We start from the raw sequence: 13,660 nt of genomic DNA, 5'->3' as shown, positions 1-13,660 counted from the left end.
TTTTGTACAAAGTATATAGGGTAATAGCTAGTGTTAATGTAAAAATGTTAATGTGGTGTTTTCTTAAGTATTATTCATTCCAGTGCAGTTATGCTTTAGGAAAAAAACAAAAAAAACATGGTACATTAGGGTTATACCATAGTGTAACTAATCAATTTTAGGGGTGTATGTATTGAATCACCTTTTAATTAGTTACACCTTTAGCATGTTGTACAGTTGAGGGCATAATGTTTATGTATCATGAATACCATTGTGTCATGTAATCTTTTTAGTATGATGTTAGAATGAATCTAGCTGGAGGAGACCCATATTGTAAATGTGCCTTGTTTTGTACCAGACAGAACTTAATGCTTCTGCAAGCCTTTCTGATGTTGTTTTCCAGCTCACTGGAGATAATCAGATGGAGTTGTTTGGTGGTGGTGGGTGGTGGGGTGGTGGGGGGGGGGTACTATTATAATATCTACTGTGAAAGATACTCCTAATTTTATAGGTGTAAAATGCCTCCTCTGTTTAGATTGTAGGTTTATCAAGACTTCTGCATTAGCTAACAGTGATTGTGTTTAAAATCCAGTAGAGTCCATCTTTAAACTGTTTCTAGTAAAGTATAACAGTATAAGCTATGTGTCCCGCTGCTAATGGATCCGTGTTTCCTGAACAATAGTGGCATCTGGAAAAGAAAAATAGACCGTCCCATGTAGTCATTATCTGGTCAGTTGGAAGATTTTGAAAAGGAAACAAAATCATACTGTAAAGTTGTATGGAAGTAAGTAGGTGGTTAGTTTGCTCAATCGCACGCAGATTCAGCGAGTCAGACCTGCGACAGTGGGAAACTGCACTAAAATCCAATACATAATGCCGATCAACTCCGCCACCACCAGAAAAATTAAAAATTAAAAAATTAAATTCTTGCTTAACTTTTACACAGAAAAAACGCACAGGCTTGACTATCGTAGTGTTAAAACTTATAGTTTTCAACCCTCAACTGGCACAAGTCAGGACAGATAAGATAAGAAAATGATTAAATCTTGATTTTGTTACTATATGCAGAAACTGATGTAATTTAATCGGTATATAGTTTGTAAACCTTTACTATAAATGTTGTACATGAATCCACAGCTCCACATACATTACTGCTGTATTTTTTTTTTACTCTTTCATAATGTCGATGCATCAGCTTTTTTGGAAAACGATATATCGATGGTGAAAAATTAGGCATCGCCCCAGAGACTTATTGAAATGAATACATTTGAACAATTCAGCAGCTTGTAAGTGTGTAGGAAATGGGTAAGTGTAAATAACATTGCATAATTAACCACAACGGAATCAATTTAAGTATTTAAAACACACATTTTAGTACTCGGGACATTTAATCAAGGACCATTTTTTCTTCTCACCGTGTGAAGATCTTCACCGCCACAAAAGGTTAGATTAATTTTGCACAAATTAACAGCACCTGTAAATCCCTTTGTCTCTTCTGGCCAGGACTGGTCAGCACGTTATCAGTAAAACCGTGGAAATTGGAACCACAGATCGTTAAAGGTAGGTGGCGTATGTGCTACTGAGGGCAAGAATAGTAGTGCCTTCCTTTAGCTCTTATGCGGATCTGTTTAACCAAACTTGTTAAAGTTCACGTAGTGAATGGTAACATTTTGCGATTGTTTAAAATCCTAATAACCTATATTCCATGCCAGGGTTGCACTTGAGTCACATAGGCTACTACGTCTAGCAACAGTGTGATGATGTTGCATTTTGATTGATTGGATTATTATTGTAAAAGCACCCTTAAACGTTTGAGAGGCTCAATTTAAATAAAGTCGTAGTTCGTTTCAATTGCTTTGTTGTACCATTATCATTTTCCGTGTCTTTTTAGATCAGATTGATCAGCAATCCTGTCTGTCTTTCTGGTCTTAATCCAGCTCTCATCTTGGTATCTTCTAAACATGCAAATACACAGCGTGCCTAACCCATCCCCATATTTGTAGAGTGTTTATGTGTGACGATATGATTTGGCTCTCAGGTTACAAGAACATTGCATATTCTACAAACCAGGCGTTGTATGTGCTGAAGAATCGCTTGTGCTTCTGTGGAAGAAACTAATTCAATCGGGTACTTTGCAGACTTTGGTCCGGAGTTCTTTGCCATGCGTAGCTCATTTGAAACCCATAGAATGCTCAATTCGCCTGGGTCGTCTCATTATTCGCAGGGATTAACACGTTACCGTGGACGCTGCAGGTAATTGTAACATTTACTTTAAAAACTTAACTTTTCGCATTGTTTGCAGGCGTGTACAGTTTTGCAAAGTGTGCTGGCAAAGAATTAACATAACGATAACACTTAATTGTTTTTTCTCTTCACATAAGTAATTGTATTTTTGCTACCACCCGAGTCAAGTAAATTGATGGTGTACATGTGATCGTCTTGCCCTGCTCGAGTGTTATGTCTCCGAAGGAAGTCTAACCACTTTCATCTGAAATGTCTGGCTCGCCTAGGGGTAACTTCACGTATTTATGGCTTTATATTTGAATCTGGTAGCAGGAAACATGATGAAATAGTGGATTTTTATTTTGTTTCCTGATTTACAAAATAAATAAACAAATGGGGCGTTTCATTTTTTTTAAAAGCTGACCGGGCTTTGCTCCTTATTTGATTGCATGAAAACAATATATACCACAAACTACAATCATCGGATTGCATTAGTGAGATCCCTTTGCAACAGTAAAGGGATTCCGCATACTACAGGGAATCGGCTGTAACAGTTACTGTAGCTGGACGTAATCAGACGTAAGATTATACTAAATACAACCTTAGCATGGTCAAGCATTTCAGACAGTGGAAAGCATTACATACAGACATCCAGAGCGCTGACAACTGTGTTGCGCACATTTAATACCAGTGACCATGCTGTGCAATGCATGGCACTTTTGATTGGAAGTAGTCAGTAAATAAAAACACTAATAGATCAAAGTAATTTGCAATGCTTTTTTTTTGTTTTTTAAATTAAATCTGGTCCTTCAAGGACTGCGTGTTAACGGGCTCCATTACGTTTTCCGCGTAGCTCCCGAATGGGGCTTGCCTTGCCTGAGCTTATTGTTGCTGTGCTTGCTGGCTGATGGTGGTGTGGTAGAGAGAAAAAATAGTGGCCGTTGAGACGCCGAATAAAATCCAAATACCAAAATACCTGGACACCTGCAAAAACGAAATCGGTGGGATTTTTTTTTGACCAGTAGATCAGAATGCAAAAAAAAAAAATCAATGTGGAATTTGTATTTGCTTAAGTCCTGGGACCCCGTTGTTGTTGTTTTTTTGTATTGCTTTATTAATAAAATCGTTATATATTATTGTATTTGCATACAATTACAATCGGCAGTGAAACGTGACCTCATGGTATTAGTGACAATATGTATTATTGAATAATACATTCCTGTACGTTTGTTAATGTTACCATACGTGAATACCAATATGTATATAAATAAAAATAGTATGATGCAACACAAGTTAATGCAGAAGATGGTGATCAAAATTTGGGTTGACTTGTATCAACAGATCCTTATTTATGCAAAGCTTAGTGAGTGGCTGGAAAGGTACATGTAAGAAAACTTGTCTCTCACACTGATTTGTTACAAATCCCCAATGGCATTCCAGCATATTTCAGACTAACACTGTATTTAAATTTTTGTTGCCATTCTCTGGCCTGGTGCAAACCATGGATCGATGACATTACATTTATGTTGTTATGTGTTTCCTCAAGTGTTTTTGCATAAACACAAATTGAAAAGGTTAACTAATAGATATGGAACTAGTAAGTGGCATCACTTTGTAGTAAGTTCATAGGAAGCGGGTCGTGAACAATTATAATTTTGCATATCAGGGCTTTTGGGAGAGGGCTGATGCTGGAACCTGAAAGGAAGCTGATCCCATAGTTTGTCAGGAAGTTTTCTTGTATGGGCATGTAGAAAGATTTATATCCTGGCTCAAACAAAATGCTGAGAAGTGCATCTCGTGAAATTCCCTTTCTTTCACAGAACTGTAATTCTGTTGCATGTGTAAGGACTGGCTATGCCTAATAGGGGGCATGCCATTACACATGACACTTTTGTGTTTTTTGAAAGGAGGTTAAGTTGGTGTGTGCATATGCTCTGTGTATGTGTGTATATATATGTATATATATATATATATATATATATATATATATATATATATATATATATATATATATATATATATATATATATATATATATATATATATATATATATATATATATATATATATATATATATGTGTGTGTATATATATATATATATATATATATGTGTGTGTATATATATATATATATATATATATATATATATATATATATATATATATATAGTGCCTATAGAAAGTCTACACCCCCTTGAACTTTTTCCACATTTTGTTGTATCAGTGCTTCAGAGTTTCATGTATTTAAATGAGGATTTTTTTCCCACTTATCTATACACCATATTCCACACTGTTAAGGGGAAAAAACTTTTTATTCAGAAAAAAATTATATATTAAAAATACAAAGCAAAGATCATAATTGGATAAGTTGGTAGCCTCTCTGATCAGTCTCCTTCTTGCTCGGTCATCCAGTATGTAGGGACGACCTGATCTAGGCAGGCTCTTGGTGGTGCCATACACTTTCCACTTCTTAGTAATCATCTTGACCATGCTCCAATGGATATTCTGCCTTTCAACAGCGTTGTCCCCAAGTTCTTTTGAAAGCGCTTTGGTGCTCATGGTTGAGTCTTTGCTTTGAAATGCACTACCCAGCAGAGGGAACTTACAGGAACTGCTGAAATTATTCTGAAATCATGTGAAGCACTATAATTTAACACAGATGGAGGCCACTTGGTGTGTGATTTTTGAAGGTGACTGGTTACACCTGAGCTAACGTAGGATTGCAATTACAAGGGGGGTGGACACTTATCCAACCAAGCTATTTCAGATTTTATTTTTAATTCATTTTCTACAAATTTCTAGAATATTTTTATCATTTAGAAGTTGTGGGGTAGGATGTGTATATAAATGGGAAAAAAAAAAAAAAAAAAAAAAAAAAAAAAACTACTTTTTTAATGAATTTTAATTCCAGGCTATAAGGCAACAAAAGGTGAACATTTTGAAAGGGGGTGTAAACTTTCTATAGGCACTGTGTGTGTTATTATATATATATATATATATATATATATATATATATATATATATATATATATATATATATATGTATATATATATATATATGTGTGTGTGTATATATATATATATATATATATATATATATATATATATATTATATATATGACGAATCCTCCATTAGCACAAAAAAGAATATGTATATTTGCTTAGTCCTCCATAAGCACAAAAAAGAATATGGTACATTTAATATTTGCCATTTATTAATCTGAGGCTCATATTTGTTTTTGTTTTACAGTACGTCTGGAGCAAGTGTTGTAGCCATCGATAACAAAATAGAGCAAGCAATGGTAGGTAAAAACAATGTACACAATACTGTATACTCTTTAATCTGTTTGGAAGAGCAGTGGTTTCCTACTGTAGTCCATCCACAAGCAATAGTTTTAAATGCTTCTGTGTTTTAGTTCCACTAGTTGATACACTAGTTAAAAAAAGGAATACTACAGTATACAATGAAAAGGTATTTTCTGATGTATGGACTACTATTGAGTGCTGCATAATTTAAACAACTTAATATGATTGTACTGATGGTATTGGGTTGTTATAGTAGAATAGTATGGTTAATGTACTTGGTTTGCTAAAGATTTATACTAGGTTCATTGTCTGTTAAATTGTGATGATAATGTTTCTTGTTTACTGACTGAATTTTACATTTTTTTTTTAAATATAGGATTTGGTTAAAAGCCATTTAATGTATGCAGTCAGAGAGGAAGTCGAAGTGCTGAAGGAGCAGATTAAGGAGTTGTATGAGAGAAACTCTGTACTGGAACGAGAGAATGCACTTTTAAAGTCCCTTGCTAATAATGACCAGTTATCCCAGCTTCCTGTTCAACTGACCAGTCCCAGCAACACTTCTCCCCTTCAGCAACAGCTAGCAGCAGCACCTACAGAGGGCGGCTCCCAGCCAACGCAACTTCAACAGCAGCCTAATATCTCCTCTGCATGAAGATTAGAAGCTTCACAGAAAAAAAAAGAAGAAAGTGGTCTTTATCGTGTTTGCCACGGTGTTCTTGCCAGTCTACAAATGAAGAGGCGTGCTTCAGTGTGTGTGCTGTTTGGCCTTCCCAGTATTAGACAATCATCCTGCAAGAGCTTTCTTTAACTTGACATCTCATGCAAAGCAAGTGGAGTCCAGGTTGTCTCAGCAATGCACAAGGCAGTTGCTAGGAGGGTTCAAGTCAGATTGAGGCAACTACTGTATATACAGTGTTGTAGGTGGGGTACTTCAAATATTTGAGGCTTACCGTGTGATTTTCTTGAAAACCAAGGGGGTCGATTTTAGCCTTGCTGTTTCATGTTGTAAGAAGTGCGAGTCTGTTTTAAGAGCCACCATACTTCAACATGAGTAAAAAACATACATGAGTTCAGTTTAACTGTTTGCATTTATTTATTACAGGGCTGCTATTTTCGTAATGTAAATGAACAGTGTCACCAGAATCAGTTTATTTGAGTGTTTTTGAAATGTAAAATAATTGGTAATACAACTAATGGGTGGAATTACAGAAAATAGTTAAATATATTGGCAATAATAAAGGAAATCCTGGCATAGTGCTAACACTAATGGCAATTTTACTTTAGGATTGTTTATTTAGTTAAGACCCAGTTTGAATGTAAATTTTGTACAGAGTGTAAAGTATAAAGAACGTAGCAAGTTGTACAGGTAGACACCAGTTCCTGCGATTATAAAACCTTTAAAGAATTTTCGGTGGGCTATTTTGATGAAGAAAACTTTGCTCATTTCTGTTGCTAGTTTCTTTATGTAAGAAAGAAAAAATAATTGCCATAATTCCTTCTTTTTTTATTATTATTATTATTATTATTATTTTTTTTTTAGAAAAGATTTCTTTTTGTGCATTGTTCTGTGTGTGGGGGAGGGGGGAGCTGTGAAATTTTTCAGCCTACTTTGTAACCAAAGATGCAAAGCTGTGTACTTCAGTTTTATTTTGTAATGCACGCACTCTATGTATTTTTAGTTTTTAGTTAACTTTCTCCTTCACAAGAAATCTTTTGTTGCTGTTTAGCATGTCCTGCATGATCTGTAATCTTCAAACCACTTTCTTACCTCATGTTTTTATTGAGCACTCTTATTGTAACATAAATTAGTCTGTGAACAATGTCAATGGAAAAAAAAAACAGAACGAAGAGCTGGCGTTGATGGAGAAAATCTAGTGTTGTGCACACTAGTTAGAAAAATGAAGTGAGCCATCTTTTGTTCATTTTAATGGTGTTATGAATTTCATATGCAGAAAAAGTTTTGTTACATTGCAGAATTTAATGTATTTAATAAATGCAACATTCAGATCCCAAGTGTAGTAGTGTACACTGAGTATTTAAATTACAATTGTACATTTCCTAAATACAATTTGAAAAAAAAGTTTAATGTAGTAAATGTCATTTTTCCGTGTGTGCATTTAAATATGCACACACCGCCCTTTGGATTTTTAAAAGTTGTTTTTGGTGTTCAATCACATGTGAATCATTTGTCTTACTCAGTCGTAGGTGCCTTATATGAACCAACAAAATATAGGTCTGCAGTTCTATGGAATGTATTACAAAAGCTGATGAAAAGCTCGCCTAGCATATAGGTTGTTCTGTGTATCATTGCATATTGTGATATGGGTTCTCTTGTTAGTCAGTGTTGTACTGTATGTAGACCAATTCAATAACCATTTTTGTGTTTGGTGCACATTTTAGTTGTTTTACATCACACATCATAAAAAACAAAATACAAAAGTCTACATGCATAAATAAATGTAAAAAACTTATTTTGTGCAAAATGCCTGCATTTAAGACCATGGTTTTGTTTACTGTTTCATTCCAAATTTATTTTTATTTTTTTTAGGTTTAATGCACACAATTGTACACTTTGGACCTAGTGGACTTGTGGAGCCTGACATTCGTAGATACCCAGACATAAATTATTTAGTTATATCATGAGAACCACATACCCAGTTGTGAACTTGGCATGGGCATTCCTTTTCACAAAAGATGTGTTCTGGTATTGTCATTTGTGTATAACTAAGAACAATAGAGGGTTTTAAATCTGTCATGTGACATGTTTTTGCTTGAATTAAAGGCTTCATCTTGGGAACTGCTTGCACAATTTGATTAACATTTGTTACACGGGTGTAATAATATAGTTCTGAGTGAGCCCAGTTTAATAATCTGTGCTGTAGTGTATACTCTAATAATTTTAAAGTTGTTCATTTGGTAATGCATTACACTAAAAAAAAAGAATTTGTCAAACTAAAGAAATACTCATATGATTAAGTAGTTTATTTAATGAGTTCGCAGGAGTGGTGAAGAAAATACCTCCCCTATAATAGAGGTGACGTAAAGCAAGTGACTTGGTGAAACTGTAAGCCATGGGAAAGCTGTTACACCGGATGTGAGTAATAAGATGAATGGAGCAGGGTGCGCTTGTATGAATGAAAAGTAAACTAAATGAATTACCAGTTATGATGCTGTAAGTCACTTGATCTGCAGGTATTCACCTGTTCTAATTTAGTGTTGACATTTCTGTGCCACTGAACTTGATCTGCAAGTGCATGGGCGTTTAACAAATCTACTTTATTTACGTGTATGTTTTTGTGCTTGACATGAAGGAAAAACCTTGCCTGAGATTGACATTTGTATTTACAGTTCTAATTTGGATGTTACCCGTGTAGATTACCAGAACAGACCTAATACAACGCAGCCATTCCTAGTCCAATCAATGGAAGCATCTAATTTAGAGGTGTACAGGACGTAATAATAACCCTAGGTAACGTGAGAGCTACTGTGGACCAATTTGAAAACCTAGTGTGATTTAGTACTTTAGTAAAAGGAACAAGCCTTTTTTTTTTGTGTCTCGTATTGGGTGGCACCCACTGTCTTTTCAGAACTACACCCCTTCAGAAAATCTGGTACAACAGGTAAGGAATGCCCAACTTAAATATCTATCTTATGGTTAAAAAATTGACAGAGGTTAGCAGGCTTAATTAATTTTTGTAATAATAATAAGGTAGCATGTTAAAACATTGTGTAGAAATGTTACATTGGCTCAATATATTAGAACCTCAAAAAATACATATACGATTTTGTAATTATCCATACCTCATTTAAAAAAAAAAAAAAAGGTCTAGCACTATCATGTAGACTGAAGGTGAATTTAAAAGCTTGCTACAAGTGGTTTGGGTGGGAATTGTAATGATTGTCTCATCTATCATTGATCAGCATGGATGATTAAGGTGCTTTGCTTTCAAAGCAACTAGTAAATGTGTTCAGAAATGAAGTAAATGACACAAACTGTACCTATCATGAACTGTAATCTATTTCCATACAAGGTAAGTTTTTAAGTTTTAATTAGTAAGTCCCAGTTCCTCCAGCCTTTGCTTAGATAATGATATTCTGACAAGGCTTCATGTTTGCTTGTTTTTTTTTAAACTAATGAAGATAAAGCTATTGCAAAACTGAATTCTCATATAAAATAAGTTCTGCATTGAGGCAACAGTACGAAACATACAAACCTGTCATACATTTCATAACCTAACATGAGCATAGGCAAAATATACAGCAGATATATAGTGGCATGCATCATTTCACATTATATACATAAATATTACCCTTGTAATCTTTGACAAGTATAGTGGAGGCCCTACTCAGTCTTTTAAAACATTTACTATTTTTGGAAAATAAAAAGCAGAAATCCTGCTGAGGATGAGCGTTCCATTTCCTCCACAAAAGTAAAAATGCTGAAAAGGGTTTTCTGAAGTTTGGTTGGTTTAAATATACCGCTTCTAGAAACCAGAAACAGCAAAAGACATCAAACTCTGAATACATCAACAGTCAAAATAGTAATTCTTTAGAATTGGACAAATAAACTGTAGAATCTACCACATAGTGTAAGTTTAGGAGTAACAACACATGTTTACCTTAGTGTATAACTTCACTTTTGATAACCATTGATACTTTTTAAAAATAATATTCAAAATGTTAACAGAGAATGAAATGTGCAGTGGTTGCATTCCCTTTATAAATTCTGTCACTTATGGAAGTGGATTTTTAACAGAGTGCATAAAGTACCTAAAACCTCTAGAATGTAATGACTATTTAGAACCCACTGCTACCATTCCTAAGAATGATGCAAGGAAAGAACTGCTATAGGTTTAAATACTAAGTTATTAAATATAGGTTTAGAAGAGAACAAATTCGTTACATCTCCTGTTTTAAAATCAAGGAGACAGAGTTTTACAAATGTCCCAAAGGAGATATTCAAACACTGGAGGCTCTATTTTATCTCAATTTACCTGTAACTTGTATAAAACAATGACACCAGTTACAGTCTGGCAGTTACAATTTCTCATTTTTATTTGTTTCACAGGGTTTAAATGGCAGTCACTCACCTCACCATTTTAATACTTTTGACCAAGGGAATAGAGATAATACACATGCAAACTTCACAGAATTAAAACGAATGGCAAGATACAAATAGCTTACAATCAGGTTGAACTATATATATATATATATATATATATATATATATATATATATATATATATATATATATTTATTTATTAGAGAGAGAGATACACACACACACACACACTTGCGTGCTGTTTTCTGGTGCCTGGCTATGCCGTATTTGCAGGTTCTTCCCCCCCCACCCCTGCAAACACAGTCTTAGCCAATACAGTTTAAGTATAAGATAGTAATGTAGTTATTAGCTCTAGGTATCATGGTTATGTATGTTGTCTTGCAGCAGCCAGTAAAAAACACCATATTCCCTAAACACATCATCCTTTTAAAATAAGGAGGAAATTATAATTGAATCAGACGACAAAAAAAAAGAAAAAACACATACAAGGTACACCAAACAAATTAATCATGGCACATACACTTTATAAAACAGATAGAAATAAACACATTTACAAGTTTTTTTAATCAAGGTCCCAGATTGGAATGTTACATTTACAATGGCATGGCGATTGTGTATTTTAAGGCACTGGTAGGAATGATGGCTGTGGCGATACAGATGAAATGATATTCTTTCAACTCTTCATTACTGGAGATTCCCAAGCCTGGTGCGGTATAACTGTTGGATCGGTAGAGTGGAGGCTGGAATTCACAGGACAGTATGGAAATAAGGTTGCTCTGTCCATTTTACATGCCCAGTCTGATGCTCTGGATGATCTGGAAGATGGCTTTAAAAAGGGAAGAGAACAAAAATGACCTACTGTCTCAACAGTACAATAAACGGGAATTGGTCATTTTGGCGGTTAATCCAGCTGTAACTTTGATCCTTACATAAGTGCTAAACAAGGTTTTAAAAGTTGATTTTCTTATTAGCACTCAATATTATCACTGGTTCCCGTTTACTTCTGTTGAAGACCTTTTGGTTCTTTGCTTGAATTGAGAGGAACACTGCTGCCGTTTAGCGACTAATCACTTCATTGTTTTAGTTGCAATTAGACCCTGTTAAAGCTATAACTAAACTGCTAAATTAACATATCCATACTGTACAGTTGTTAAAAAAAAGTTGATAGGAAGGCTATGAATGTGTATAACTTCTGTGGGGCAGTAAGCTATGCATGAAACAGTAACAGGTGCGCTATATATAGTGTTATATTTCTAAAAGTACGGTAATCGCATGGGCAGACTGAATACAGTACATTTATACCATATACTGGATATTATTATTTATTTATTTTTAAACACAGGCGCAACAATGCGCTGTCTAAAGCAATTCATTTCCGAGTCCATTCCCACCAAGCAACTATTACGCGGTTTTTGTTTGCATTAGCAAGCACATGAACGTGGTAACCAGCTTTAGTACCTACGTGGCACAGCGATAACAAAGACAGGAACATAATCAATAACTAGTCATCCCCGCAGATAAGAGGCACACGACATTAAGGTGTAGGCTATCTTATGGGCGATTAAATGTATTGTGATCAAATTATTAAGACACAACACAAAAATCATTGAAATAAACAAAAGACAGCTATTGAAGCTAAATCTCCATTTTTATCTTAAAGTCAAACGTGCAAGGTCGTTTCGATTAAAAAAAAAACCTGAATAAAATCACATGCTTAGGCTGGAAGGATCACATAGTACGAAACTGGCCTTAAACACCTCTGTATCGTGGTCTTCTTGAACTTTAAAGCGTGTTCATAATTCTAATATGTAGTTTAAAAGTTATCTGGACAACTTTGTTAATTATGCCGAAAAACAAAGTATACTGTCGTGCACTCTTATAAACGTGTGGTGCACAAAGTTTACACACACACACAATCATATCACATTTAGAAAACATTAATTGTACTTTTCCAGCATACGCAATTCATCACGGCTCTGTTCAGAGTAATTTCACTTCAGTTTTGATCTAAAGGGGAATTACAGCAGGCTGGTACTGGTAAACTCGTTTCATATGTCTTGTAGTGTATAAAAACTTATGGTAAACGAAAAACATACTTGTTAAAAACAATATATGTACAGGTACAAAGCTCACGTAGCATAGCAGTAGCAAAGAAAATAAATGTGAACTTTGTCCCGAATAATTTATTCCATATTTACACAACTGGAGATGTACTTATTTTAAATAAAGTCACACACGTACCTGAACCACAGACAACAAAAATGAACAGTGCCAATAACCAGGGACCAACAGACACTTTGTCATCCTGAGGGTTCCTCTGGAAACAGAAGAGATGCATTAAAATGAGTCAGAAACAACCCGCTTGACATTCTCTGAATTTGGATAATAAAGCCAGTACATAAACCTAAAATAAATAAAAGGTTACACTCCCACTAATAAAACTACGGCTAGATTAGACTACAGTGCCCCATGCATTGTGGCAGAAGATTGTTGTTCACGTCTTGCATAGTACGGGTGGATATCTAAAATCTCACTAAATTCGAGTGCTTTATTAAAAATAATTTTTATTTTATTGGTAACAAAATATTGAATATTCCTTTTAGTAAAACATATTCTTGGATATTTTCAGGATCAACATAGATATAACCATAAAAACCCAAACAAAAATACACATAAATAAGTGATCATCCTAGCACTATATTTAATACCAATTCAGCATTTCTATCCTTGTGACGTTAATAAATAAAAATAAATAAAAACCATCAATCAACCTGAACGAGTAACTGTCTCTCGGTGTTCAAGCACTTTCCCGATTCAGTATTTGGAACTCACCGTTGTCTTTGCCACATTTCCCCTCTGCGTGATGTTTTTGCTGTGTTTTTCGTTGGCCATACGAATTCTCTGTTTTGCCACCATTTTGCCCCGGTAAAACCTGTATAGCTGTAGTTACTGTTATGAGAATACTGCCAGGTTGCAATTCGCAACGTATCTTTCTCAAAAAAAAAAAAAAAAAAAAAAAAAGAACAAACAGAGCCGACTGCCTGCGTAGACACGAACTCAACACCTCCACACCGGAAGCGCACGGCCGCT

At 34.8% G+C, this 13,660-nt stretch overlaps 2 protein-coding genes across 2 annotated transcripts in view; one reads left to right on the top strand and one right to left on the bottom strand.

The window, feature by feature from the left end:
- LOC121322807 (TSC22 domain family protein 2-like) overlaps positions 1 to 10,887 on the top strand; it is a 26,963-nt gene extending 16,076 nt beyond the window's left edge. The window contains exons 2-3 of the mRNA XM_041263112.1: positions 5,453 to 5,504; positions 5,885 to 10,887. Of these exons, the coding sequence (XP_041119046.1) occupies positions 5,453 to 5,504; positions 5,885 to 6,160 (328 nt within the window). The 3' untranslated portion in view covers positions 6,161 to 10,887. The remainder of the gene's footprint in view (positions 1 to 5,452; positions 5,505 to 5,884) is intronic.
- On the bottom strand, positions 10,546 to 13,660 carry LOC121322809 (stress-associated endoplasmic reticulum protein 1). Its single transcript, XM_041263117.1, has 3 exons — positions 13,403 to 13,660; positions 12,812 to 12,887; positions 10,546 to 11,396 (listed from the first exon to the last, which is right to left on the bottom strand). The coding sequence occupies exons 1-3, from the start codon at positions 13,484 to 13,486 to the stop codon at positions 11,356 to 11,358; spliced, it is 201 nt and encodes a 66-aa protein (XP_041119051.1). The 5' UTR covers positions 13,487 to 13,660; the 3' UTR covers positions 10,546 to 11,355.

Source organism: Polyodon spathula, chromosome 11 (genome assembly GCF_017654505.1).
Source record: "Polyodon spathula isolate WHYD16114869_AA chromosome 11, ASM1765450v1, whole genome shotgun sequence".
In the NCBI taxonomy this organism is placed as follows: Eukaryota; Metazoa; Chordata; class Actinopteri; order Acipenseriformes; family Polyodontidae; genus Polyodon; species Polyodon spathula.
The sequence above is the reverse complement of the archived record's forward strand: the minus strand, read 5'-3'. Positions and strand labels throughout refer to the sequence as shown.

Bases quoted from the DNA above. Each gene is read 5' to 3' on its own strand.
- LOC121322809 (XM_041263117.1), bottom strand. From the start codon at position 13,486: ATGGTGGCAAAACAGAGAATTCGTATGGCCAACGAAAAACACAGCAAA. The intron at 12,888-13,402 runs GTGAGTTCCAAA...TTCTGTTTCCAG, and splicing joins GAAATGTGGCAAAGACAACG to AGGAACCCTCAGGATGACAA. The intron at 11,397-12,811 runs GTACGTGTGTGA...CCCTTTTTAAAG, and splicing joins TTTTGTTGTCTGTGGTTCAG to CCATCTTCCAGATCATCCAG.